We start from the raw sequence: 27,887 nt of genomic DNA, 5'->3' as shown, positions 1-27,887 counted from the left end.
CTCCTGAAGGTGAGTCTATTAGCACAGTTAATGCTGCCAGTGCTCCTGAGAGTGAGCCCCACTGTTCCCACAGCTAATGCTGACAGTGCTCCTGAGGGTGAGTCTGTTACCACAGCTGATGCTGCCAGTGTTCTGAGGGTGAGCCCCGTTGTTACCACAGCCAATGCTGCCAGTGCTCCTGAAGGTGAGTCTATTAGCACAGCTAATGCTGCCAGTGCTCCTGAGAGTGAGCCCCACTGTTCCCACAGCTAATGCTGACAGTGCTCCTGAGGGTGAGTCTGTTACCACAGCTGATGCTGCCAGTGTTCTGAGGGTGAGCCCCGTTGTTACCACAGCCAATGCTGCCAGTGCTCCTGAAGGTGAGTCTATTAGCACAGCTAATGCTGCCAGTGCTCCTGAGAGTGAGCCCCACTGCTCCCACAGCTAATGCTGACAGTGCTCCTGAGGGTGAGTCTGTTACCACAGCTAGTGCTGCCAGTGTTTCTGAGGGTAAGTCTGTTACCACAGCTGATGCTTCCAGTGCTCCTGAGGGTAATCCCTCCCCTCTCCCCCGCCCCTTACCACAGCTAATAGTGCCAGTGCTCCTGAGGGTGAGTCTGTTACCACAGCTAATGCTGCCAGTGCAGCAGCAACCTGGGGACCAAACAAGCAGGGAGAGCTGGAGGGGCTCCTGGCCCCTCACAAAGCCCCTCAATCCCTTCATGAGACCAAAAGGGAGCATGCAGAGCCCCTCAGTGCCCCCAGCGGGCTCCTCCTCGGGCACCCAGAGTGACCGGCAGCAAGACCCCAGGAACCCCCACAGCCCAGGTGCTCTGGGTCCCTGGCAGAGGAGGTCGGCAGTGGCCAGAAGCCAGCAGGCCGGGGAGCTCAGTGATGCGCGAGCACTGTCCAGCGTGGAATGTGATTCCAGGCACTCGCTGAGCCTCCAGACCTGGGGACGTGGCACCTCTGCTGAGGGTCCCTCCCAGCACTGATCACGAGCACTGAGAACACAGCCCTCTCCAGGCACAAACATCATTCCAGACCGGGCGGTCCCTAGAGATCCCGGCTCCCGGCTCCTCCCGGCTCCGTGAAATATGAGCCCCCACCCCCCCATCCCCCACACCCATCAGGAAGCCTTGGTTGCATCTAGAGAGAAACGGCATCACCACAGCACCCAGACGGGGGCTCCTGGCCGGGCCTTCACTGACCACTGCCCACTGCAGCCCACCCCTCCCACGCCCATGTCCCCTGTGACACGGTTACCTCGATCAGAGTGAAGAGCCCCAGCACGAGATAGGACTTCCAGTAGCACCTGATGATAGCCTTCGTCAGAGACGGCTTCCGGCCTTCCTTCTCAGCCCGCCACACCTCCTTGTCCCAGTACCTACAGGGAGAAATGAGGCCCGTGGGACGTCGGCATGAGAAGAACATGCATGGTGGCTCCCACAAGCGAGGGGACGCCCCAGAGAACTGCGGACCCAAGCCGGCACCCCAACAAGGTGAAGAGAGTGAGTCAAGACGTGGGGGCAGTGTGGTGGTGTGACCTCAGCTCTGGGGACACAGGTGGCCCCCTGTGTAGGTGACTCCCTGTGTGTGCAAAGGCTCCAAGGCAGGGAAGGGTGGCCCCAGGGCAGGGCGGGCAAGGACCCCCTGCTCCAGGAAGACTACCGAGGTTCCTTCCCACCTGACCGTTTCACCGACAGCCACTTACCCTTGCAGCTGGTCCCCAAGGTGTTTGGAGCGGTCCTCGGGAAGCACCGAGTACATGTCATCTTCCTCCAGTCTCCGCTGGTGGCCGATTTTAAACAAGGGGTTGAGCCACCTGGGAAAAGAGCAAGAGAGGAAGAACGTGATCTCGACATCCTCAACATCCAATTCCAAATCCGGTTCCTGCCACGATGTTGCATTTGCAGGTTAGGTGGAAAGAATGACTCTATAATGCTCAGGGTGTACTCCTCGCCCTGTGCTCTCAGAGATCATTCTAGGTGTGGCTTGGGGGACCCGTGGCGAGGTAAGCACCTTCCCCGCTGTACTATCACTCCAGCTTTGGGAGGAATTTTTTTTTTCATTTTTTTCATTCAAGAACTGCAATTTACAAAGTTGCTGACAATTCCGTTTCAGGCATAAAATATTTCAACACCAATCTCACCACCAGCGTCAACTTCCCTCCACCACTGTTCCCAGACTCCCTCTGCACCCCAACTCCTGTCCCCTACCCGCCGTCCACTTGACACTTGACAAAGCGCCAATGGCTGCAGCCTGGGTTTCATAGACGGCGACACCACTCTGCCAAATCCCCAGCCTAACGGAAGCCCTCACGTCTGTTCACCCACTTCTTCCCGTTCTCTTCGTCCCTCCTGGATTTCTTTCCTTCGCTGTCCTTCTGCTCCCTAAACACTGGGATCAAGAGTGATCTAGAGGGGACCAGAGCAATAGTACTGCGGGCACAGCATTTGCCTTGCACGCAGACAACCTGGGTTCGATCTCCGGCATCCCATATGGTCCCCCCCAAGCAAGGACAGGAGTAATTCCTGAGTACATGAGCCAGGAGTAACCCCTGAGCATCACTGGGTGTGACCCAAAAAGCTAATAATAAATGAATAAATAAAGGCCTTTATTAGAGGCAATTTAAGTAAATAAATAGTGATCTAGACACCCCTCTTTACTAGATACATTTCTTTATCCATTATTCCACATACCACAGATAAACGAGACTGTTCTGTGCTTAGGAAAGATTCTGTTTTCAAGAGAGAGCAAACAGCAGGTGAGGGGTTTGATGCACACACACAAAGCCTAGAAACAAAATCCAGATTTGGGACTTGGAATTTTTTCTTCTTTTTTTTTTTTGCAGTTCTGGGACTTGAACCCACATGCAGGGCATGCTGACACCCACAGACACAGCCCGTAAGATCTGGGTTCTATCCAGATATCCTTCCCTGGAAATCACCAGGCGCCCATCGAAGGGCAGAAAATGTGCAACCAAGTCAAGAAAAATAAGAGATAAAGGGAAAAGAGGGTGAGGGAGATAGCCCAGTGGACTAATGGTTCACATGCAGCCACCCATGTTTGATCCCCCACATGCACAGTGGGGAATGGCCCTCAGCGAAGAGCCAGGAGTAGCCCCTGAGCACTTCCAGATGTGGCTCAAACACTAAAGAAATCAGATTATCATGAGAGCTTTAAGAAGGCATTCAAAGATCCAAAAAGCCAAGTTCCCAGGACAGAGAAGCCGGCTGGGGCTCCCAGGGACCAACCTAAGCTCCTCTTGAGCATCCGACTAAAGGAACTAAAGGCCGGGATGTAGCATGCCGGGAGCAAAGACCCAACCAGAAAAATCAGTGCTGGATGCAAGACGCCGTCCAATCCCCAAATTCGCTTTCCAGGAACAGGACACTAAGGGGCAGGTTAGCCCTCAGTAAGCCCTGTGCCCCATGTCACCTGTGACAGCAGCTCTATGTCATACCCAACCCCTCCACCAGCACTCAGGGGCAAGCTGGGGTCTCTGCTTCACCCCAACCACCGCTAGCTCCACATGCAGTTCTCTGCTCCAATCTTCCAAGCCCCCTGCTTAAGCAATAAGCCTTGGGCTCCCCCTCGAGGGGGACCCTGCAGCCTGGAGAAGCCTCCAGTCCCCCCATTCCACCTACCAGCCTCACATGCACCCAGCTGCAAACAGCCCCGGGGCCCCAAGGGACAGCTGGAAGGTTCCATGGTTGTGTCTCAATTCTTCACAAACCTGAGCTGCCCCCCGCAGGACCCCCATTTTCATGCCACTATGAGGGAGTTCTACAGGGGCACACCCCGCTCCAAACTCCAGCTGTTCAACTTCTTATTTTCTCTTCTGGAAATTTCCCTTCCCCTCTATCTCTGCTCGTTAACTGTGCCAACCACCTTCCTTTGTACTCCTGGGGGCCCTCTGGCCCCAGAGCCCTGGGTTCCGCCTCCTCCTCCCCCCACCATGCCTCCCCTCCCTCACCCCCACACCCAGCCCACTCCTGAGTCCCATGGCGGCTACCCAAAGTGCAGGGGACCCCAGACCTGCCCTCCAGGGGACCACAGTCGCCCCCACGGCTGTGACGACAGAGTATGTGGGTGCTCGAACTTGGGGCCTCACGTTGGCACAGTAGCCACCAACCATCTCCCCAACCATTTCTCACGGACACAAGGCCACTGCGTGTCCTGGGTGGTGCTGGGCGGGAGGGGAGCGGGATCTGTGCCTGGCTCAGCCCCTCCCGGCTCCCTGCCCCACCCCCGGAACCACAGCGCAAATCACATGCACACTGCAGCTCCCGGGTCGGCCACTCACACTTCCTGTTCCCTGTGTGGGAAGTCAACAGCACTCACACACACACACAAAACACACACACCATACATCATACCACACACACACCATACATACCACACACATGCCAGACACACCACACACATCATACATACCACACACAAACACCATACACACCATACACACACCATATACACACCACACACACACTACATACCACACACCATTACACACACACCACACATACCACACACCGCACACATGCTCACCACACACACACACGTACACACCACACACTGCATACCACACACACCACACACGTGCACACCACACACGTGCACACCACACACGCACGTACACATCACACACACCACATAGCACACACATGCACATACCACACATACCGCACACATGCACACCACACACACACGTACATACCACATACCACACACACACCACATACATGCACACTCACAAACCACATACACGCACATATACACACCATACACACAATACATGCACACACATACACCACACACACCACATACACATACCACATACATTCACATACATACCACACACACACACACACACATACTTGCTCCTGCAACTGCCCCCTCCAGCCTCCACAGCCCTGTCCACCCCCTAGCCAGGCTGGCCCCTGTGCGGATTGGGGAGCACCAGCATTCCCGAGCCCACCCGACTCGAGCTTTCATTTCCCTCTGGCTTCTGCAGGGAGACAAAGGCCTGTGGCTGGCTTGGGCTATCCCCTCGTGGACGGGGCCCATGAGGGCAGGGTGTAAGGGTGTCAGAGAGTGTCTGAGTGTCCCTCACCCAGAGGCTCTGCACAATGTGGGCGTGTGGAAGTGGGCCCGCTGGGTGTGTCGGCCGGTCACCGGAGTGACGGGGTCCATTCCCAAGGTTCTTGTCGATGGCCACGAGAGTGAAGTCGTGTAAGGCCCTTGCAGGTGCTCATTCTGGCCAAGGTGTCATCCAGGTGACATTCTCCCGAAGAGCCGCCAGCCCCCATCCCTGGAGGCCCCCAAAACCCTATGGGAGGGCAACAGTGGGAGGCGTGGGGAAAATGCTCTTACAGGACTAAACCAAACCAAGGCAGGGTGCCAGGATCAGGGATCAAGGTGGAGGAGTGGAGGGACCACCTGGACCAGGAATCCCCACTCCCTGGGCACCATGCTCACCATCCTCTCTGCGGCCTGCCAGAAACGTTTTCTAAGGGGCTCCGCAGAGAACGCGCTGACGGAGGCAAGAAAGCAGGGTAGAACTGAAAGGCAAATGGCCGAGGTGCCCTCCCAGTGTCCCCCAGCCCTGGTGGCACAAGAGGATAAGCTGCAGGGAGACACCTAGGCGGGAGTGAGTGGCCCCGGAGGCCAGAGAAACCCCGTGCTCTACTCACCAACAATGAATCACACAGAAAGGACTTCCAAAAATCAAATTTGGGCCCAGAGTGATAGGACAGTGGGTTGGTGCTTGCCTGGCACAAGGCGGGTCCAGGTTCAATTTGAGCACCCATCTGGTTCCCCCCCACACACACACACCCAAGCACTGCCAAGGGTGATCCCTGACCACAGAGCCAGCAATAAGCCATGAGCACTGCCAGGTGTGGTTCTCTCCAAAAAAAAAAAAATCAAAGGCCACCCTCAAAATTCGATGAATCTGACGCCAAAAGCAAAGATGTCACAAAAGTGAAAAGTGGGACTCCCTCAAACCCAAAGGAAAAGGCAAGCTGAACGAAAGGGTCGCCCACAGCACCCGTCACCAGGCTGCTAAGACATGCTAAGACATTCAAGGACCGCGGGGGGCATGAGCCAGATAAACAGCAATTTTAAGGTGTGGGTAGAGGATCTGGGTATGCATCGTCCCAAAGAGCGTTTCCAAATCACAAAAAGATGCTCAAGGCACGAATCTTTAGGAAGAGCAGAGTCAGATGGTGAAGATCCAGCTCGGGGCTGGGAGAAGGGACAGGCCAAAGCCGAGACAAAGCCAGGAGACGATGAGATGCCTCCTAAACTCATGTCAGAAGGAGCGAACACGGAAAACAGCCTGGAAATTCCTCTCAAGTGCCAAAAGAGGGATTGGAGTGATAGTACAGAGTGCAGGGTGTTTGCCTTGCGAACAGTATGACTGACCCAGGTTTGGGGACCGGCATCCCATAGGATCCCCCAAGCACCGCCAGGAGTAATTCTTGAGTGCAAAGCCAGGAGTAACCCCTGAGCATCTCTGGGTGTGACCCAAAAAGCAAAAAATAAAATAAAGGGCCAAAAGCAAGTTATACAATAATCCAGCAATTCCTCCTAGAGGTACCAATCTCACACCCTCGCTCAGAGAAAGATACACAACTACCAGGCTCATCAGACAGTGACGATCTGAATAACACCTGTCACGGATGCATGTCCAGGCATGCCTGTCAGTGGATGAATGAAGAAAAAGGCACACACACAACGGACCATAATCCAGCCTTAAAAGGAAATCCTATCGCATCGTTCAGGATAGCATCCCTGTGCTCAAGGGCACTCAGGTAGGTGAACTAAATCCAGCAGAAAAAGACCATCTCGGGCTGGAGGGATCGCACAGCGGGCAGGGCATTTGTCTTGCATGTGACCGACCCAGGTTCGATTCTCAGTATCCCATACATTCCCCCTAGGACCGCCAAAGGTAATACTGAGTGCAGAGCCAGGAGTAACCCCTGTGCATAGCCAGGTGTGACCCAAAAAGAATAAAATAAAAAATAATTTTAAAAAATCTCACGGATATGTGCCATTATTATTATTATCATTATCATTTGGTAAGGGCTGGAGCGATAGCACAGCGGATAGGAAGTTTGCCTTCCATGAGGCCGACCTGGGTTCAATCCCCGGCACCCTATATGGTCCCCCAAGCGCCGCCAGGAGTAATTCCTGAGTGCAGTGCCAGGAGTAACTCCTGAGCATCACTGGGTGTGACCCAAAAAGGGGAAAAAAAAACATAAGCCATGCGGAAATGTAATGGTTATGGGTAACGCTTTACCAGATACCTCACAGCCGCAAAAGAGGTCAGCCTTAAGAGATGGTGTCACCACCAGATAACTTGGGACAGTGGAATGACGGGCAGAGGTCCTTCAGTAAACTGCGAGTACTCTGTCTCGGATCTTTAAAACAATGGTACCTGCTGGTGAAAAGGTAGGGTGTTCCATCTAACCTTGGAGGATGGGCTCTTGACTAAGGCTGTGAAACTAGTATGGGGGAAAGTAGGAGACAAGAATGAGGGGCAGTGAGAGACGGGAATGGGGCTCTCAGTGAGACTGGAATCCGCACGCAGGGAGAATAGAATACACGGCGGGACAATGGTTCAATCCCCGGCACCCCGTATTGTCCCCCAAGCACCGCCAGGAGTAATTCCTGAGAGCAGAGCCAGGAGTAACCCCTGGGCATTGCTGGTTGTGGCCAAAAAGCAAAATAAATAAATAAATAAATAAATCAGTAACATCCCTCAACACACACAGGTCTCTGTTTTCTTTTTATTGTTGGCTCTTACTGGAAAATTCTGTGTGTAGTGTCATTGTCAATGAAAAGTCAAAAAATAAAAGAAAAAAGTAAACGGGGGAGGGGAAATCTAGGGTGCTGGTTTCCAATTCAGACTTGGGCCAGAGAGACAGCTGGAGAGGTGAGCGAGCAAGCACTGGGCATGAATACAGGGCTCTGAGGTCCACTGCTCACCCCACCAGCTGCCCACTGCAAGGTGGACCCCATGGCCCCCAAGCACAGCCCGGGTCCCAGCACCACACTCCAGGCCTGCTGCCGGGGACCTGTGGGGTTTCCTGTTTTCTTTTTAAAGGCTGGAAAGGGAGGGGTTAAAAAAAACAACTCACAAATGGATACAAAGTATCAGAATAAAATATGAGGGGCCAGAGTGATAGTATAGCAGGGAGCGCTTTTGCCTTGCATGCAGCCAACCAGGGTTCAATTCCTGAAATCTCCATGCACCACCAGGAGTGATTCCTGGGTGCAGAGCTAGAAGTAACCCTTGAATATGACCGGCTGTGGCCCAAAAACTGGAAAAAAAAAACTTAAAAACCAAAAAAAAAATGAAACAATGAATAAAATATAAGGGCTGGAGGGGCTGGAGTGATAGTACAGAGCATAGGGCATTTGCCTTGAACGCGGCCAACTGGGGTTCGATTCCCAGCATCTCATATGGTCCCCTGAGCACCGCTAGGAATAATTCCTGAGTGCATGAACCAGGAGTAACCTCTTGCCGGGTGTGACCAAAAATTTTTAAAAATAATAATTCTTTTAAAAATATGGAGATATATATATATATATATATATATATATATATATGGGCTTGAGAGACAGTGCAAAGATTGAGGCACTTGTTTAGAACGTGCCTGACTCTAGTTCAAATCCAGGATCAAAGAGGGGCCTAATAAGAGCACCACCGGGTATAGTATGAGCAAAACTAGGACTAGTTTATTGCAAAATAAATAAATAACACTAAAAAGTTAAATATAGCGGGCTGGGGCAATAGTATAGCAGGTACGGTGCTTGCCTTGCATGCAACCAAACTCAGTTTAAAAGTGGTTGAGTGGAACACTCTACCTTGAATACTCTACCTTGAATACTCTACCTGGCAGAACCTGTCCTTGTAAATGAAGGACAGAGGAAAAACTTCCCCAAGCACACAACAAACTGAAAGAGTTTGTTAGTACTTGCCTGGCCTTATGGGAAAGTAAAGAGAAGGTGGCTGTTAAAACAACAAAATGAAGCATCTAAAAATTCACTAGATAACAACAACGTATAAAATTCACTGGAAAAGATGAACATACAGTAATACTCTTGCAGTATTGCTGGGTAAATTTCATGACTCCAGCACAAGAGCTAGAAGGTGACAGTATTACAATACCCCTAACCATGTTGGAACACTGTATGATTGAAACCTAATCATGAACAGCTTTGTAAGGGTTTATATCACAGTGAGTCAATTAAAAAAAATTTATATCATAATCCTAACTGTAAAATGTTGCCAATTTATAAAGTATATGCTGCTGTGAAGTGTGATGGCAAAACTGAAATAAGGGGCATGTCGCAACTCCTGAGTACACCTTCAAGGTCTCAGCTGCTTAAAATACACTTTGTAAATAAGTCTCTGCCCACCTCCTGGTAATCACAAAAGGTAGATATACAAGAGATAAAAAGGCTGGGTTATGGTTCAGCTGCCGAGCACATGTCTGGCCACATACGAGGACCCACGGTCCCATCCCCAGCACCACAAAAAAGAAAATGGGGTAAGAAGGGATCAATGCATACCACTACAAAAGAAAACCGCACAACAAAAACAGGGAGACCAAAAGCAGAAACAACAGACATGCGAGAGAGAAAAATTAAAGTGAGCTCCTATCTGTCAATAATTACTTTAAATAGTAAGCCCATGGCTGTCAATTATTACTCAAAATGACAAACACTTCAGCTCTTCAACCAAGACAGACTAGAAGGAAACAAACAACCCTCAATTCTGCGTGTCAGAAATGCGGCCCAACTTAAGGAGACCCATGATAAGTCTGTGCAAAAGGAAATCTGAAGCAGAAATAAGTACAGATATTAATGTATATCATACAGTATACATTATAACACATGTATTGTATATGTTATAATATATTATCATGATATAATATGGTATATTATATATACTATTTATAATATATAGGTGTATTATAATATACTGTGATATACTAAGTATATATACTAAATATATATGCCGTATATACTATAATATAACTATATATAAAGTTAATATATAATGTATATTATAATATAACTATAATAATGTATATTTTAACATACATTATATTAACATATAGATATGCATTACAGCAAAATTAAATATATATTTAAACAAAATAAGCTTTAAGTCAACACGAACAAAAGACAAAGATGCCAGTTAATAACAATCATGAGGTTGACTTTATCAAGAGCTAATTTGGGGCCAGAAGAGATATTTGGGGCTAGAAGAGGTATTTAAGGCTGGAGAGAGTCCAGTGGATAGGGTGCTTGCCTTGCACGGGCTGACCCAAATTTGAGCCCCAGCAAATCTGTCTGCCAGGAATAATTCCTGTGCACAGAACCAGGAGTAGTAAGCCCCGACCACTGCCAGGTGTGGCTGAAAAGCAAAACAGAAAACAAAATTGGATGGCCTAGAGAAATAGTAGGGTGGGTATGGTGCTTGCCTTATATGCAGTGATCTGGGTTCGATCCCTGGCATGATTAAGTTCCCCTGTACAATACCAGGAGTAAATCCCGAGTGCAGAGCCAGGAGTAACCCCTGAGCATCACCAGGTATGGTCCTCCAAAAAACTTACAGACATTATACAATATTCCATTGGTCAATGTTAAAATTTATAGTCTCCCGGACGAGAACAGTGCAGTCTTCTGCCCCCGCGCCTGGCTGTTCCTCGCCGAGGCCCCTTGGAGGGGAGCGGGTTGAGCTTTCCTCCCCGCCCCGACCAGGGCTCCGGCAGCCGAAGACCTCCAGGACCAGCCACCACCATGCTGAGACCACTCTCCGCACACATGAAGGTACTGGCAGACGCCGCGCAACATCTTATCAGGACATCTTTTTATGACATCTTATTATCTCATTCCTACTTTGGACAAACTTGCAGGCTATCGAATGTAGCCTGCCCACAGGGCAGAGTCTGGCAAACTCCCCATGGCGTACCAAATATGCCAAATACCAGTAACAATGATGGGTCTCATTCTCCTAAAGAGCCTTGAATATAATCTCAGGGCTAGGATGAAAGAGACGTTACTGGGGCCTGCTCGAGGCAATCGACGAATAACAGGATGATGAAATGAAATGAAAATGAAATGTTAAAATTAGAAATAAAAAGGAAAAACATAGTATCTTGAGACAAATAAAAAAGAAACCACAAACATACCTAAATAAATCAGACAAAAGAATTTCTGAGGACAATTCAGAGCAAGAATCACCAGCATAAGGAAAAAAATCAAGATCAGACTAGAGAGGTGGTATGGCAAGAAAGTTGCTTGTCCTACACAAGGCTGACCCAGGTTCAATCGCTGGCAACACATATGGGACTCCCAGCCCTGGCAGAAGTGATCCTGAGCACAGAGCCAGGAGGATGCCCTGAACACTGCCAGGTGCAGCCCCAAAGCAAAAATCAATTCTGGTGGAGTTCATGCCCAATTCAACCAGCTAATCAGTGGCTGTACTAATAGCAGTACTCCTACATTAAAAAAAAATCAATTCTGTTTCTCTACTCCTGTCAATGATCAGAGAAAAAAAAATAGGAACACAATACCATTTTCAATAGCAAGAAAAGAATACAGTATTTAGGAATAAACTTAATCAGCGATATTAAAGACACTGAAGAAAGAACTAAAATAACAGAAAAAAATTAAAATATTGCATGTGTATAGACTGCCAGAATTAATATTGCTAAAATACCCAAAGCAACCCACAGGTACAAAATCTCTATCAAAATCCGACAGACATCTTCAACCAACACAGCAATACAAAAAGTTGGATGCAACCACAGAAGAGTAACTAAAGCAATACTAAGAACAACGGACAAAGCTGTAAGCACCAGAGTTCTGGATTTCAAACTCTATGACAAAGATAAAGTGATAGAGTGACAATGGTACATGAATGATATAGAATGGAGGCTGCCCGGGAATAAACCCACGCATTAAATAAATTGTCAAGTCATTGTGAAAAAAAAAATGGAGAAAATGGACAGCCACATTCAAAAGAATGAAACTTTCACCACACACAAAAATCAACTCAAAACACCTATGATCTGCATACCAACACCTAAAAAAGCCAGAGAACTCCTAAAAGAGCTCTCTGTCATCTCAACCCTGGCAATGAACTTGGAAAATCTAATCGCCAAAAGCAAAAGCAAGAAAACTTAAAACCAAAGTAAAAGGTTTCTGCCCAGGAAAACTATCAGCAAGATCAAGAGGAAAACTACTGAATGAAAAAATATTACAAGCCACATAAGTGCTAATGTCAAAAAATACATAAGATGAAACAACTCAATAGCAAATAATAATAATACGTATAGAGGCAACAGAGTTAAATATCCGTGTTTCCAAAGTCTTACAAACAGCCAAAGGAACATAAAATCATATTCAAGTAATCGTTAAGGAAATGATGCAAATCACACCCACAATGAGGTGCCCCCTCCAGGCTTCTAGGAAGGAAAAGAGATAATGGGAGGGCGAGAGATGGCACAGCAGATAGGGCATTTGCCTTGCACGCGGCTGACCCGGGTTCGATTCCCAGCATCCCATATGGTCCCCTGAGCACCGCCAGGAGTAATTCCTGAGTGCAGAGCCAGGAGTAACCCCTGAGCATCGCCGGTTGTGACCCAAAAAGAAAAAAAAAAGGAGAGATAATAAACAGCTGCAGGAATGGGAAGGCAGGAGAACCACGTTCAAGGGTGAAGAGAGCAGAAAATGCCAAACTTACCCGGGGAAAAGAACATGCGTGTTCCTCTGAAAATACAACTGCTCTAGGGCCAGAAAGTACAGAGGGTTAGGTGTTTGCCTTCATGTGCCATCGATCCAGTTCAATGCCCGGCACTGCATTAGATTCCCGTGAGCACAGAGCCAGGAGCCAGTCCTGAGCACAGCTGGGTGTGGCCCCAAAACAAAGTAACATAATCAGGGCTACTGTGTGGCCAGTCACTGAACTTCTTGATACTGATCACCAGGAAAGAAACCTTTATCTCAGGGAGACATCTATTCCCTTAACTACAGCTGTGTCTGTCAGTTAACCAGGAGATAAGGAAGTGGGAACATCTGGGAACATCCCTGTAGGTTGTCTCCATGAGCATGATTGATTGGTATCTGTTTTGAAAGGAAAATCCTGGGACTGGAGCAATAGACAGCAGGTAAGGCGTTTGCCTTGCACGACCCACATTCGATTCCCAGCGTCCCTTATGGTCCCCTGAGCACCACCAGGAGTCATTCCCGAGTGCAGAGCCAGGAGTAACCCCTATGCACTGCCGGGTGTGTCCCAAAAAGGAAAAAAAAACAAAAAGAAAATGAAATTAAAATAAATAAAATAAATCCTGCAGCTTGTAACACGAAGGATTACCTGAAAACATTAGGCTACAGGAAATAAAAACCAAGTAAGGGACTGGGGAGATAATACAGCGGGGAGGGTGCTTGCTTTGCACGCAGGTGACCAGGTTCAATCCCCAGCATTCCATATGGTTCCCTGAGTCCCACCAGAAGTGATCCTTGAGTGCAGAGCCAGGAGAAACCCCTGAGCATCTTTGAGGGAGGGAAGGAAGGAAGGAAGGAAGGAAGGAAGGAAGGAAGGAAGGAAGGAAGGAAGGAAGGGAGGGAGGGAGGGAGGGAGGGAGGGAGAAAGGGAGGGAGGGAGGGAGGGAGGGAGAAAGGGAGGGAGGGAGGGAGGAAGGAAGGAAGGAAGGAAGGAAGGAAGGAAGGAAGGAAGGAAGGAAGGAGGAGAAGGAAGGAAGGAAGAGAAGGAAGAGAAGGAAGGAAGGAAGGAAGGAAGGAAGGAAGGAAGGGAGGGAGGGAGGGAGGGAGGGAGGGAGGGAGGGAGGAGAAGGAAGGAACGAAGGAAGGAAGGAGGAGAAGGAAGGAAGGAAGGAAGAGAAGGAAGGAAGGGAGGGAGGGAGGGAGGGAGGGAGGAGAAGGAAGGAAGGAAGGAAGGAAGGAAGGAAGGAAGGAAGGAAGGAAGGAAGGAAGGAGAAGGAAGGAAGGAAGAGAAGGAAGGAAGGAAGGAAGGAAGGAAGGAAGGAAGGAAGGAAGGAAGGAAGCCAAATAAGGCATAAAGACTGCCTGGTATCATTTTTAAAAAATCTTTGTTTTTTTAAGTTTTAAAGCTGAACTCAGGGAAAAGAAAAAAAGAACAGTGTTTGCCAGAAGCTGAGAAAGTGGTAGAGAATGGGGGAGAGATTGGTGAACAGTCCAAGGGGAACGCAGGAGCCCTCGTCTGCTCCTGTCTACATGCCCTAAACCCTTGGGGGTTCCTGAGAAGTGGTGGGGAAAGAGGGCAGACTCGCAAACAAGGGAATGGAGGTTGCCAGGTCTCCACTGAGAGGTGGCTCACACAAGCCCTACGCCCAGGCAGGTGAAGGGCTGGACACTGCGGCCATCAGGCCATCCGCGCAGAGGCAAGACGCAGTGTCCTGTGGGATGCAGACACTGTCTCCCCCACTTTCACTGACATTTGTTCTTTCCCATCATAAAAGGGTCGGAGGGGGAAGGAAGGAGGGCAGGAAAACCCCGGCTGGTGTAGGGCTTAGCTGGTCACGCCCCTGGAGTGACAGTCACCATGGACATAGTCACACCAACATAGGCATGACTTGGGGGTTAAAAAAAAAATCAGGGGCTGGAGCAATAGCACAGCGGGTAGGGTGTTTGCCTTGCACGCGGCCAACCCGGGTTCGATTCCCAGCATCCCGTATGGTCCCCTGAGCACCGCCAGGAATAATTCCTGAGTGCAGAGCCAGGACTAACCCCTGTGCATCACCGGGTGTGATCCAAAAAGAAATCAATCCTTTAAATCAATCCATGAGCACTTTTCCTCCCTTTTATTGATTCACCATGAGGTACAGTAACAAAGCTTTCATGTTTAGCTTCGATCATACACTCATCAAACATCAAACACCCATCCCTCCACCAGTGCACATTTTCCACCCAAAATCTCCAGACAATTTGCACAATACTCTCTTTCTCTACTTTGGTTTCCTTCGATAGATATTTCAAGATCAGTCCCACCACCACTCATACCTGCCCAAAGCGCAATGCTAGACAATGTGTTCTGTATTGCTTGTTAGGAATACAATATAATGTGTCGGATACAATATAATGTGTCGGATACAATATAATGTGTCGCAGCCTCACACATGAGCACTTTCTTCAAAAAGAATCTCTTCACTTCCAGAAGCTGGTGGTGTTAACGGGCCAGAGACAAGAGCACCTGCCTTGCACACGGCTGACCCAAGCTCAAACCCTGACACCACACAGGGTCCCCCCCCCCCCCAGCCCCTTCAGAAATCATCCCTGAGCACAGAGCCAGGAATAAGAACCCTGAGCACCTCCATGTATATCCACCTACAAAAAATAAGGAACACGTGAACATTAAAAAAAAACAGATACAGGGGGCTGGAGCAATAGCACAGCGGGTAGGGCGTTTGCCTTGCACACAGCCAACCCAGGTTCGATTCCCAGCATCCCACATGGTTCCCTGAGCACCGCCAGGAGTAATTGCTGAGTGCAGAGCCAGGAGTAACCCCTGTGCATCGCTGGGTGTGAGCCAAAAAGGAAAAAAAAAAAAGCAAAGAAAAATAGAAAGGGGGAAGAGGCTGGAGCTCAAGCTTTGCAGGCGGGAACTCTGGATTCCATCCCCAGCACCCCACAAAGTCCTGCAAGCACGTGGCCTCAAAACCAAAAAGACTAAAAGGGAAGCAGACTAGGAAAGGAGGGCCCCCACGGTCCTGACTGCTGACCCTGCTCACAAGGGGGGTTGGCCTCACCCCCACCTGGGCCCACACCAGCTGCTTCCTCATCACCCCAAATCTGGGGGGTCACCTGATTTGACGATTTCCTGGCTCCCCCTGCAGTGAGGGAAGGGCTCTGCCGCCCACCTAGAGGTGCCAGACCTGAAAAGGAGGAGCTCCCGTCCACCCACCATACACACCCTGTGGTTCCCACATCCTCCAGGCGGCTGACCTGGGTATTCAAATCACCTGGCAATGTTGCTTTAAAAAAAAAAAAATCAAATTTCCTGGAGTCTGGACCTGACACTTTGCATTTCTCCTTGGAGTTGCACACTTTCTCCAACCCTCACACTGAGGGGCTCTGGATTGGACCCTCAGCCCAGGCCTTCCACTGCCATGGAGGTGGTCAGTGAATGAGCGGTGGAAAGTTCCCCCATGAGAAACGCCGCTGGCCTGAGTTGAATGACTCAGCCCTCTGTCCCGGGGCCAGCCTCCAGGAGCCGCCTGCCAGGGGCACAGGAGACAGCTGCCACACACCGGGGGGTGCCACAGGATCTGCCTTGGGCTGGTTCCGGGCCAAAATAGGGTCGAGTCAGAGACGGGAGGGAGGACCCAGCAGTCACCCGTGGGGCCCGAGCAGGGCACAGGAAGGTCAGTGGCCCAGAGCTCGCCCTTCCAGCCCAGCCCCTCGGGAGCGTGTTTGGGCTCCCAGACCGCAGCTCTGACTCATGCTCACTCGTCTATAAACAGCAGCAAATATTTGCATCTGCCCGGCCCTCCACAGGCCAGCCGGCCAGCTGTTTACCAAGCCCGCACGCGGCCCTCCAACATCCAAGCACATCTGCCGCTCACGGGGAGGCAGCGAGGGCCGGAGGCATCGAGGGCCAGAGGCATCGAGGGCCGGGAACTTGGCTGGGACCTCCAGGGAGCAACTCAGGTCGGTCAGGGCTGACTGAACTGGATGTTCCTCTTCTATTTACATGACAGACCAGCCAACCTCCCACACCCCCAGCCCGACCCGGGTCCCTGTCCCCACCCAAGAGAAACAGCTGGAGACTCAGGAGAGTGAAGGAGGGGTACTACGGGGTTCCTAGGTCTGGGTGCACCCCAAAGAGAAGGGTCGAGGATGATGACCTGGACAAAACTAACACCCAAAAACAGCTGTGATAAATACCAGGAGGTTCACTCCATGGCTTCGAGGCCAGTCGCACGCTCTAGGGGTAAAGGCAGCTCAGATGGAGAAGGGAGCACCAAATAAAGGGTGCTGGGGAAGATCCGCCCAGGACGGGAGATGCATGCTGAAAGTAGACTTTAGACCGAACATGATTGCCACCCAATGCCTCTTCTGCAAACCACAGCACCCAAGAGGAGAGAACAAAAGGGAGTGCCCTGCCACAGAGGCAGGGTGGGATGGGGGATGGGGGGTTGGGAGGGATACTGGGATTGGTGGGGGTGGAGAATGGGCACTGGTGGTGGGATGGGTACTCGATCATTGTATAACTGAAACCCAAGCACAACAACTTGTAAGTCTACAACTGTATCTCATGGTGTTTCACTAATAAAAACAAAAAAATGCTGAGTTCCTGAGGAAGGAGAATTACAGGGATGGGACCCCTCCACAGCCCTTATAGGAAGGACCCTTGGGGACAAGCGCCCAGTGTCCAAATGCGCTTATGCGCCGTGCGCCATAAGCGTGGGAAACCAGGCACATTCCAGGGGAACAGGAACTTTGCCACCTTCCACATTCCCCATGTCCCCCCCGGGTGTCAGTCACCATGGACACCCCCTTCCCCACCCATTTTGTGGTTTGGTGGTTCAGGGCCAGGTAGGCGATCCCAAATCCCAACACAATAGGTGACCTTTATTTTTCGATCCGCAGCAAAGGCCATCGAATACTTAGCAGCAGAGCAACTCGGGAAGGAAGGCGCATCTGTTGCTTATTATTCTCTTCATTTGAAAGTCCCCTGGGCAGGACAAGGACACCTACTAACCTGGAAAATTCTGGAAACTTCTTGGCCCACTAAAGTAGCATGTGTACTACAGGTTTTGCCATTTTCACTTCCTAGGTTCTTTGGTTTTGATTTGTTTTGTTTTTTTGGATGGGGGGGGGCGCGAGGGAGTCACACCCACTGGTGCTCAGAGCTTAGTAGTCCTGGCCCTGGGTTCAGGGGTCACTCCTGGCAGTGTTTGGGGGAACCCCATGCAGTGCTGGGAATGGAACTGGGATAGGCCGCATGCCAGGCAAGTGCCCTGGCCCCGTACAATCTCCTGGGTCCTCACCTCGCTTCTCTATCGTCACCTTCTCAGCATTCTCAGCAGCGAAGGGCTGCCCGGGGTCCCTCTTTCTGGTGACCCCCCTCCCCAGAGCCAACTTAGGCTCCACACACCCAACAGGCAGGAGAAAAGGTGATGGGAAAGTCTCTGGTACTCAAACTAGTCCTCCTTCAGGGCGAGTCCTTCTACTTCCCACTCCACTGTTTTACTCGTGGGGACGTTGGTCAACGGCCAACACTCGAACCCAGGGCCTCACCTATGCCAGAGGCGTGTCATACCACCTAAGCCACGTGGAGATTGTCTCCTAAGTCACTCTCTTGCTATCTCCAGGGGTCTCGGACTTAGAAGGCCTTCTGAGGGCCTTTCTGGGGGTGGGATGGGGAGATCACTCAGAGACCCCTGGAAATCTGTCTTCTTTATGCAAATATGCAGCCAGTGCCCCCCAACTGCGCCCGGGGTTACTACTGCCCACCCCTCATTCCAGCACACCCCAGGGTCTCACGATCACCCACTTTGGGAAACCTGGGTTTTGAGCTGTCAGTCCCAGCTCTAAACCCAAAACATGGACTTTCCTGTCCACCTGGGTCAGGTACAAACCATTCAAACTCAAACTGTCAGCCTCGGGCACTGTCCTGAGACCCACGGGCAGGGAGAGAGTGTGGACATCTGCACACACTGCCAATCTCCAGCCTATGCCCTTCCCGTCTCACTCAGGCTCGAGGCGGGGAAGCAGATTCTAAATCACACACTTTTTTTATCCCCACCCATGGGTCAGATCTTAGGAAAATTCCGCAGGGAACCAGTTCATTCTTGGAAGCATTAGGCCCATCAGGGAACATACCAACCGCCTGAATGCTGATATTCAGACCAAACAAACCCGCCTTTGAAAGGCCTCTATGTGCAGGCTAATCCGGCACTCTCCTGGAGGAAGCAAATCCAGAAGGCGGCTCTCGGGACGGGAGGATGGGGTGGGACACGGACACACACACACACACACACACACACACACGGACACACACACACACATACACGGTCTCCCCCATCTGCTTGCAGAGGCTGTAGGATGGGACACACAACACACACACATACACACACATTCTCCGCCATCCACTTGCAGAGGCGGTGGCCAGGCCGAGCCCAGGGTCTGCAGGCCAGAGGCCTGGGTTCGAGCCCCGACACAGCCAGAACCTGGCGGCAGGACCTGAGCTCCCACCCCGAAAGACAAAACTGTGGCCGCGTTGATGAGCACTGCGGCTCACTGAGGCAGAAAATTAAAAGCAGCTGAAAAACACCACAAACAGGTTCGGCCAGCAGAGCAGGCATGGGTGTGGGAGGCAACCCTCGGAGCGTGTACCCCCCCACCACCTTGGACTCTGCCCGTAGCCCATTTGCGCCACACCTGCAGTTACCCTGGCTCTGCCCGTCAGCCCCCTTACCAGGGGGCTCTTGTCACCCCCCAGTCACCCCGGGGGCTCTGGACAATCTTGACAGACTCTATAGAAGGCCAAAGCCACACACAACCCCCCAGTCAGTCACCCCAAGCCCCGACCCCAGCCAGACCTCACCGGACCCCCATGCTCGAAAAACCGATTTCAAATGAACCCCATCTTTTCTCCTCATCCTCCCCGCTATACCTCACCCCACCACAGAGAGCATCAGAAAAGGTTTGTGGGAAAGACACCACACCCCCTGCACGCAGTGAGGGTGGCAAAGGGCGCCCAGAGATAGTGCAGCGGGCAGGGGCAGCCTGGGTAATATCCCCCCCAGTCCCAGAGGGTCCCTGAGCACCTCCAGGAGTAATGCCTGAGCACAGAGCACAGAGGAAGCCCAGAGCAGCGCTGGGCGTGGCTCAAAAACAGGAAGGAAGGAAGGAAGGAAGGAAGGAAGGAAGGAAGGGAGGGAGGGAAAGTGAGAGAGGAGAAGGGAAAGGAAGGAAAGTAGAGGGAGGGAAGAAAGGGAGAGAGAGGGAGGGAAGGAGAGAGAAGGGCTGAGGGAGGGAGGAAGGAAGAGAAGAATGGGAGATTGAGGGAGAGGGGTGGAGGAAGAGGAAGGAAAGAAAGGGGAGGGGAGGGAGGGAGGGGAAAGGAAGGAAGGGAGGGGAAAGGAAGGAAGGGAAGAGGAGTAGAGGAGAGGAAAGAGGGAGGGAAGGAAGGGGAGAGAGAGAAGGAGGGAGGAAGGAGAGGGAGGGAAGGGGAGGGGAGGGGAGGATGGGGGAGGGGAGGGGAGGGGAGGATGGGGGAGGGGAGGGGAGGGGAGGGGGGAGGGGAGGGGAGGGGGGAGGGGAGGGGAGGGGAGGGGAGGGAAGGGAAGGGAATGGAAGGGAAGGGAAGGGAAGGGAAGGGAAGGGAAGGGAAGGGAGTAGTAGTGGGGAGGAAAGAGGGAGGGAAGGAAGGCGGAGGGAAAAGGGGGGAGGAGGGATGGGAGAGGAGGGAGGGGAAAAGGGAGAGAGGGAGGGAGGGGAAGGGAAGGAAGGGAGGAGTAGAGGAGAGGAAAGAGGGAGGGAGGGAGGGAGGCTGTTCTCCTCTCAAGCCTGGCCTCTGGCAAAAGCCTCTATTCACATGGGGATGCGACCCACACTGTCCCACCAGGAACCTCCAGCACAGGACCTTGGTCCCTGGCACTAACCCACAGGATCTCCGATATGCCTTGGGGGCCAAGGCTGGGGCGAATGGAGCGTGCCAATGCCAAGTCCCCCAATTCCAGCCCTGGAAAGAGAAAAGCAGAAAAGCACGAGGGGAGGTGGGGGAGGGAGGGGGTGGCCACTGGGGCCGGGTACGTGGGCAGCGCTCACCCAGGCCTGAGACCAGGGCACAGAGAATGCCCCAAGCCGGAGCCCCAGGGCGCACAGCACTTGCCCGAGAGCCTGGACTGCGGAACCGCCCAGCTTGAAAAAATAAAACTGCCCAGCTGTAAGAGGGCGGGCAGGGCAGGGGCCAGGGCCTGGGGTAAAAGCAGCCCCGCTGGCCACAGCCCCCGCCCCCATGGATGGACAGAGAGAGGGGGTGGGACTGACCCAGGCCCCGTCTCAGAGCTGAGGGGCAGCCAGTTCGCCCAGGGCACCTCGAGGCACCAGACTCCAGGCCCTCCTTCCTGGTGCAGGGAGGTACCCAGCGCCCACTTTCTCCCCAGAGCACTGCCGTGTGGTGTCGCTCAGAGCCATCTGAGGCAGCAAGGGTGCGGGCCTCTCCGGGATCCTGTGGCCCATCGGTCTCACCTGGGCAGCCTCTGGCTCTGGACAGCTCAGCCGGGTCCCCCCCCACACCCCTTCAGCCCAGCTGGCTCTGCAGAGCTCAGCACCTCAGGACAATGGCCTCACCCAGCTGGACTCCTGCCCGGCTTCACAACCTCTGCAAGGAAGACCCTGCAGCCCTACAAGCTGGACCATAGTTCCCCAGCAAGTGGGAGGGGGGGACCCAGGCCCCAATGCTCCCCACAGTCTGAGGGACGACACCCTTCAACCCACATAGGGGTGACCCCACCGAGCACAAGCTCCCAACACTGCCACCTCCATCTGGGACATGCTGAGCTCCTTGGGCCCTGGAGGCCACTTCCCAGGGGCTGAAGGACAAGACAGGTGGGGAGGTTTCTGCAGAAACCAAAACACAGGCAGCACCTCCAATGCCACGAACCTTTCCCAGGATTCACATGCAGGTGCAGTTCATTCGGCTGTCCCACGAACCCTTTCTGAGATTCACGTGCAGATGCAATACACTGGGCTGTCCCACGAGCCCTTCCCGGATTCACATGCAGGTGCAGTTCACTCAGCTGCCCCACAAACAATTCCCAGGATCACATGCAGGTGCAGGTCACTCGGCTGTCCCACAAAGCCTTCTCGGGATTCACATGCAGGTGCAGTTCACTACTAGGCTGTCCCATGAACTCTTCCCGCGATTCACATGCAGATGCAGTTCACTCGGCTGTCTCACAAACCGAACCCTTCCCGGGATTCATGTGCAGGTGTAGTTCACACAGCTGTCCCACAAACCCTTCCCAGGATTCACATGTAGGTGCAGTTCATTCGATTTTCCCATCCCAGGATTCACATGCAGGTGCAGTTCACTCGGCTGTCCCATAACCCTTCCCGCGATTCACATGCAGATGCAGTTCACTCAGTAGTCTCATGAACCCTTCCCGGGATTCACATGCAGGTTCAGTTCACTAGGCTGTCCCATAACCCTTCCCGCGATTCACATGCAGATGCAGTTCACTCGGTAGTCTCACGAACCCTTCCCGGGATTCACTTGCAGGTGCAGTTCACTTGGTTGTCCCAGAATGCGTGGGTCCTTCAGCCTGGGACAGGGGCAGACTGGCCGCCCACACTTACCAGCAGTGCAGCCATGCAACAAAGCCTCCCTTCACTCCATCACTGGAGGCCAGGCGGGGGCTACTCCTGGCAAAGGGGTTCACTTAGGCCTCCTAGAGCGCGGAAATGTTCTGTCTGGTGTCAGAGGCTCAGGCGTGTGGAAGTGGAAAGCAGTTCCTGAGGCGGCCCCCATGGAAGGCACAGTGGCTCAGAACACTGTCTGGCAAGCAGAAGGTCTCGAGTTTGATCCCTGGGGCCACAGCACAAACAGCTGCCTTGCACACGACTGACCCCATTTCTACCCCCGGCATCCCGGAGGCTCCCCCAATCCTGTCAAGAGGGATCTCTGAGCACAGGAGCAAGGCAAGTCCTGAGCACCACCTGGTGTGGCCCCAAGCCCCCAAACAGATGCATTTCCAAGAAGAAGAAAACAGGAAAGTAAAAGCACCAAGTGCCGGTCTCTGGAGGGGTTGGAGGGGAAGAAAGGCTCCTCAAACCCAATCTTCTGGACCACCCCCCAAGCTGGTGCCTGGGGGCAGAGGGCAGATGCATGGATAAAGGATGTGTGCAGGGACTGTGAGCATGCCCATCATGAAGAGTAAGTTACAGGGGCTGAAGCAATAGCACAGTGAGATCGGGCACTTGCCTTGCACAAGACCCACCCAGGTTCTATCCCTGGCATCCCATATATATGTATATATACATATACATGCAATATATATAAGTATATGTATATGTATATGTATATGGTCTCCCGAGCACCACCAGGAGTGATCCCTGAGTGCAGAGCAAGGAGTAAGCCCTGAGCATCACTAGGTGTGACAAAAAGCCACAAATCCAAAAAAAAGAGTAAGTTACAAAATCTCAACCAATTAAAAACAAAAAACCTTTAAATATTCCAAAGAAAATCATGAACATAAATAAGCCCCAAACCTCACTGCACAGGAACCTTTTGTGGGAGCACGTCGGACCTGAGGCGGGGGTCTTTAGGGAGGGGCCCCCAGGAGTGCAGGGGAGCAGGGGCGTGCAGGAGGCGGGTGGCGGGGGAAAGGGTGTAGTGTAGGGAGGGGTGAGTGGGTATGTGGACTAGGTCTCCAGACCCATTTCCTGCCTGCAGGTACCCACTGGCAGGACACCAGGACACCAGCCTCCGTCAGATCTACACTGCCCGTTTCCCAGGGTCCGAGTCACTGTCACCCTCTCCATACTCTCCTCTTCCTTCCTCGAAAGCCTTGCCAGGAATATGTCATCCTCACACAGAATCTGCAGGAGGCACCCGGCCTTTGAGCTGATGCCTCAGATGGCGACTTTCCCCAGGATTCACCCCACATCAGGGGAGCGGGGCAGGGTGGGGCCACCCCCTGGCAGTTGGGGGTTTCTGGGAAGGCATGAGCCGCCCCTCCCCCCCCCCCCACCCCGGCCCCCTGAGACCCCCACCCTTCCTTCCCGCAGCCCCTCACTTTGTTTCCCTTTCCAGAAACCCCAGCAAGGCTCCTCTGTGAGGGGGCTGCTCTGTGGGGTGTCTTCCTGCTGCACCTCATCCTTCCTGGAAGGGGTTCTTAGAAAAGGCTCCCCCGCCCCTGCCAGGAAAGGCATCTCTCCCCAGGAGCTTGGCCAGGAGGCTGCCTGGTGGAATTTCCCTTCCTGAGGTTTCCACCAACTTTCTTTGTTTTTGTTTGGTTCTGTTTCGTCTGCCTCCAGCTGGCCAGTGGACAACACCGTCCACTCACTCTCCACTCACTCCCCGTGGCCTCCAGCGAAGATGACCCAGATCCTGGGGAGGGGAGGGTGGTGGGGGGGACGGGCGGGATGGCCTTCTTTTGCTGATCCGAAAGGCAATCATTTTCCCTTTGAGATAAACTTGTTTTAGGGACCAGGCTGCTAGCTGGTGCATTTCATACTGGAAGGCTTGGGGATTCTCTGTCCAGCAGCGCCAGGAGTGACCACCTAGCACCAGCCAAGAATAGTGTCCCCTGACACCACCGGACAAGGCCCCAAATTCTTCTTTAAAGATCAATAATAACCATTTTCAGCCCAGAGACAGAGGTCGGGGTTTGCCACACACACACACACACACACACACACACACACACACACACACAAAAGTGAGCTGGGTTCCATCCCCAGTTCCGCCCAGGGTCCCCCAAACGCTGTCAAGAGAGACCCCTAAACAAAGCGTGAGAAGCAGCCTCTGGGCATGACAACAGGTGGCCGAAAGCCCCTCAAAATCATAAAAATAACTCGTTTTAAGGAAAAATAAGCCTTCGTGCTGGGTGGGGGAGAAGACTAGTAGGAGTGTGCGCAAGGAGAACCATCCCCCCACACATGTGGTACCCTAAGGACTGCAGGGTTTTCCCCCAAAGCACAACCACACACAGGCACAGAAAGGTGAGAGAGAGTTCAGGCTGGAGGCTGAGTCAGCTCCCACCCACAAGACAGCCAAAGCCGCCCACCAGGAGAAGGAGTCATTTCCTCGCCCTCGGTCCCCAAGGGGCGGCAGGGACAGGAGACTCTCCCAGGACTCCCCTCTGATGGGCTGTGAGGACCACCTGTGTGTGTGTGTGTGTATGTCTAGTGTGAATATATGTGTGAATATCTCAGTGTGAGTATGCATATGAATGTAGGGATGTGTGTGAATGGATAAGTGTATATGAGAATGTATGAGTAAGTATATGTGAATGGATGAGTGTATTGTGAATGGATGAGTGTGTATACATGAATGTATGAGTGTGTGTATGAATGTATGTGTATGTGAATGTAGGAGTTGTGTGAATATAGGAGCGTGTGAGGCTGTGTGAATAATGAGGTCATGCATGAATAAGTATGTATGACTGTGTAAGTGTGTGCAATATATGAATGTGTGAAAGAATGAGTTGTATGTATGAACATGAGCATGTGAATGCATGAGTGTGTATGTGTTTGAACATGAGTGTGTGTGTGAAAGTGAGTGCGAATGTACAAGCGTGTGTATGAGCGTGTAAGTATGCGTGAAGGTATGAGTATGTGAATGTATGAGTGTGTATGTATTTGAACGTGAGTGTGTGTGTGGAAGTGTGAGTATGCCTGAATGCATGAGTGTGAATGCAGAAGTGTGTATGAATGAATGAGTATGCGAGTACATGTAAATGTTTGAGTGGGCGTGTGGACAGATGAGTATGTGAATGTACGAATGTGTCTGTGTGAATGTATGAGTGGGTGTGTGAATGTGTCAGTATGTAAATGTCTGAGTGTGTATGTGAGTGAATGTATGAGTATGTATGGGTTTATGTGTGACTCTGTATGAGTGTGAGTGTAGGTGTGTCTATGAATGTATGTGTGCAATGTAGTGAGTGTACAGGAGCATACAAGTCGACGTATGAGAGTGAATGCATGAGTTATGGGTGAGTGTGGGTGAATGTCCGAGTGTGTATGTGTGTGAACGTATGAGCGTGCATGTGAATGTATGAGCATATACGTGACTGTATGAGTGTGTGTGTGTGTGTGAACGTAGCAGTGCGTGCAACGTAGGAGTGTCTGAATGTAGGAGTCTGTGTGTGAATGTACGAGTGAATGTATGAGTATGTGTGAGTGTGTGAATGAGTGTGTATGGGTGTTAATGTCTGAGTGTGTATGTGAATGTCTAAGTGTACGCCTAAGTGTATGAGTGTGTGAAGTGATGACTTTATGAATATAAGTGTGTGTGTGTGTGTGTGTGTGTGTTGGGGCTGGGGGTGGGGTCCACTGGGAAGGGAGTGGAGGGGAGGAGAGGGGAGGGGAGGGGAGGGGAGGGGAGGGGAGGGGAGGGGAGGGGAGGAGAGGGGAAGGAGGCTATGGGGTGGGGATCAGCTCTGCCAACAATGACCAGTGCCAGCACCAACTCCTGCCAGGACTGGGGACGGAGTAGGGGAAGGGATGGCTTTACACCCCCCACCGGGGCTCTGCCCTCTACCAGACTACCACAGACTGAGGGACCCCAACAGCAGAAGGAGCCTCGCACCCCAACTCTGCAACACGAAGTCCAAAGGCAGGGCGCTGGCTCCTGAGTGGCCACCTTCCCCAGCGGGCAGGAAGCTCAGCTCTGCCCCGAATTCAAACTCCCTCTCAACAGGAACATGGTTCCAGCTGGATCTGGGCATGCCACAGCGGCTCTGCCTTACTCTCTTCAAAGGTGACACCAGGGCCAGGGACTAGGCTCAATGGTGCCGAGCGTGCCTGAGCATCGGTATGATCCCCAATATCCCACTAGCAAAACCAACAACAAAAAAAAATTAAATAACAACTGATGGTTCATCTTCTAATACAGTCACAACCCAAAGTCGTTAGGGTTCCAACCCACGGAGCCCAGGGAGGTGGCTGTGTCTATCCCAGGGTCAGCAGCATCCTGCTGTGGGCAGAAGGGGTGGGTTCGGGCAGCCCCTTCTGGCTTCCTTCGTATTGGAAACAGTGGCCGATGCCCAGGCCGATCTGTAAGTCCAGGCCTTGTTCTCGTGACGTGGGATTCTGCTTCATGAAACACAGTAAGTGCCGAGTCCCAAAAGGCACCTGAACTCAGTCAGAATTGCATGGGAAGAAGTAGAGAACACGTCCCGAGGTCAGGACACGGCGGTCTGTGGAAAGTGACCGAGACCCTTGAAACCAAGCCTCCATCAGACATACACACAGTGCCACAGAAACGCTGTCCCCAACAGTGTCCCATAGAGCGGGTCCAGGAGGGGCCTCGGGACCTGTCTTCCCAGCAGCACGGTGACCGCCACGAGCCAGGCTGGACTGAAGCCCAGGAAGGAGAACGTCCCACTCAGACTGAGTCAGGCAGAAACTCCCCCTGGCCAGCCGGCCAGCCAGCCAGTCCCCACAATCTCTGGGAGATGTCATAACAGTCGCTTCTTCTGTATGGGCAGTTGGAGGAATTTGCAGGAGAGGTGGAGTAGGGGGAAGCAGGGGGAGGACGTGTATTGGGGCCACACCCACCTGTGCTCAGGGCTCACTCCAATTGGTGACAGGGATGGGAGCCAGGTCAAATGTGTGCAGGAGAAGCACCCAGCCCACTGCTGTGTTTCCTCTTGCTCTGTCTGTCTGTCTGTCTGTCTGAGTCCAGAGTGTAAATCATATTTCCCTTTGTCCCGTTGGTGCCAGGGATGGGAGCCAGCTCGAATGTGTGCGGAGGAAGCACCCAGCCCGCTGTTGTGTTTCCTCTTGCTCTGTCTGTCTGTCTATCTGAGTTCAGAGTGCAAATCACATACCCCTTTGTTCCCCAGCATGCCCTGCTCTCCTCCCGACACTGCCACCCGGCAAGCTTGCCTGACCAGACCTGCGGTGAGGGAGAAGAGTCGCGGTTCCACCTTGATTAGCCCCGTTTACACTTAACTGACATCCGGGAGCACCCCCAGGAGTGGGTTTGATTTTCCGGCTGGCAGAAGCATCTCTGGGGGCACAGAGTGGGCCCCACAACATCAGTGATGCTGAGGCTTCTGGCTCAAGCTTTTTTTTTTTTTTTTTTTTTTTTTTTTTGCTTTTTTGGGCCACACCCAACGATGATCAGGGGTTCCTTCTGGCTCTGCACTCAGAACTTAACT

The 27,887-nt window shown here is 52.2% G+C and overlaps 1 protein-coding gene across 1 annotated transcript in view; it reads right to left on the bottom strand.

The window, feature by feature from the left end:
* The window catches only part of ABCC4 (ATP binding cassette subfamily C member 4), a 211,844-nt gene that overhangs the window by 172,459 nt on the left and 11,498 nt on the right, over positions 1-27,887 (bottom strand). Inside the window, exons 2-3 of the mRNA XM_056109770.1 lie at positions 1,694-1,804; positions 1,246-1,366 (exon numbers count right to left, since the gene is read on the bottom strand). Coding sequence (XP_055965745.1) covers positions 1,246-1,366; positions 1,694-1,804 — 232 coding nt within the window. The remainder of the gene's footprint in view (positions 1-1,245; positions 1,367-1,693; positions 1,805-27,887) is intronic.

Source organism: Sorex fumeus, unplaced genomic scaffold, assembly GCF_029834395.1.
Source record: "Sorex fumeus unplaced genomic scaffold, SorFum_2.1 ptg000008l, whole genome shotgun sequence".
In the NCBI taxonomy this organism is placed as follows: Eukaryota; Metazoa; Chordata; class Mammalia; order Eulipotyphla; family Soricidae; genus Sorex; species Sorex fumeus.
The sequence above is the reverse complement of the archived record's forward strand: the minus strand, read 5'-3'. Positions and strand labels throughout refer to the sequence as shown.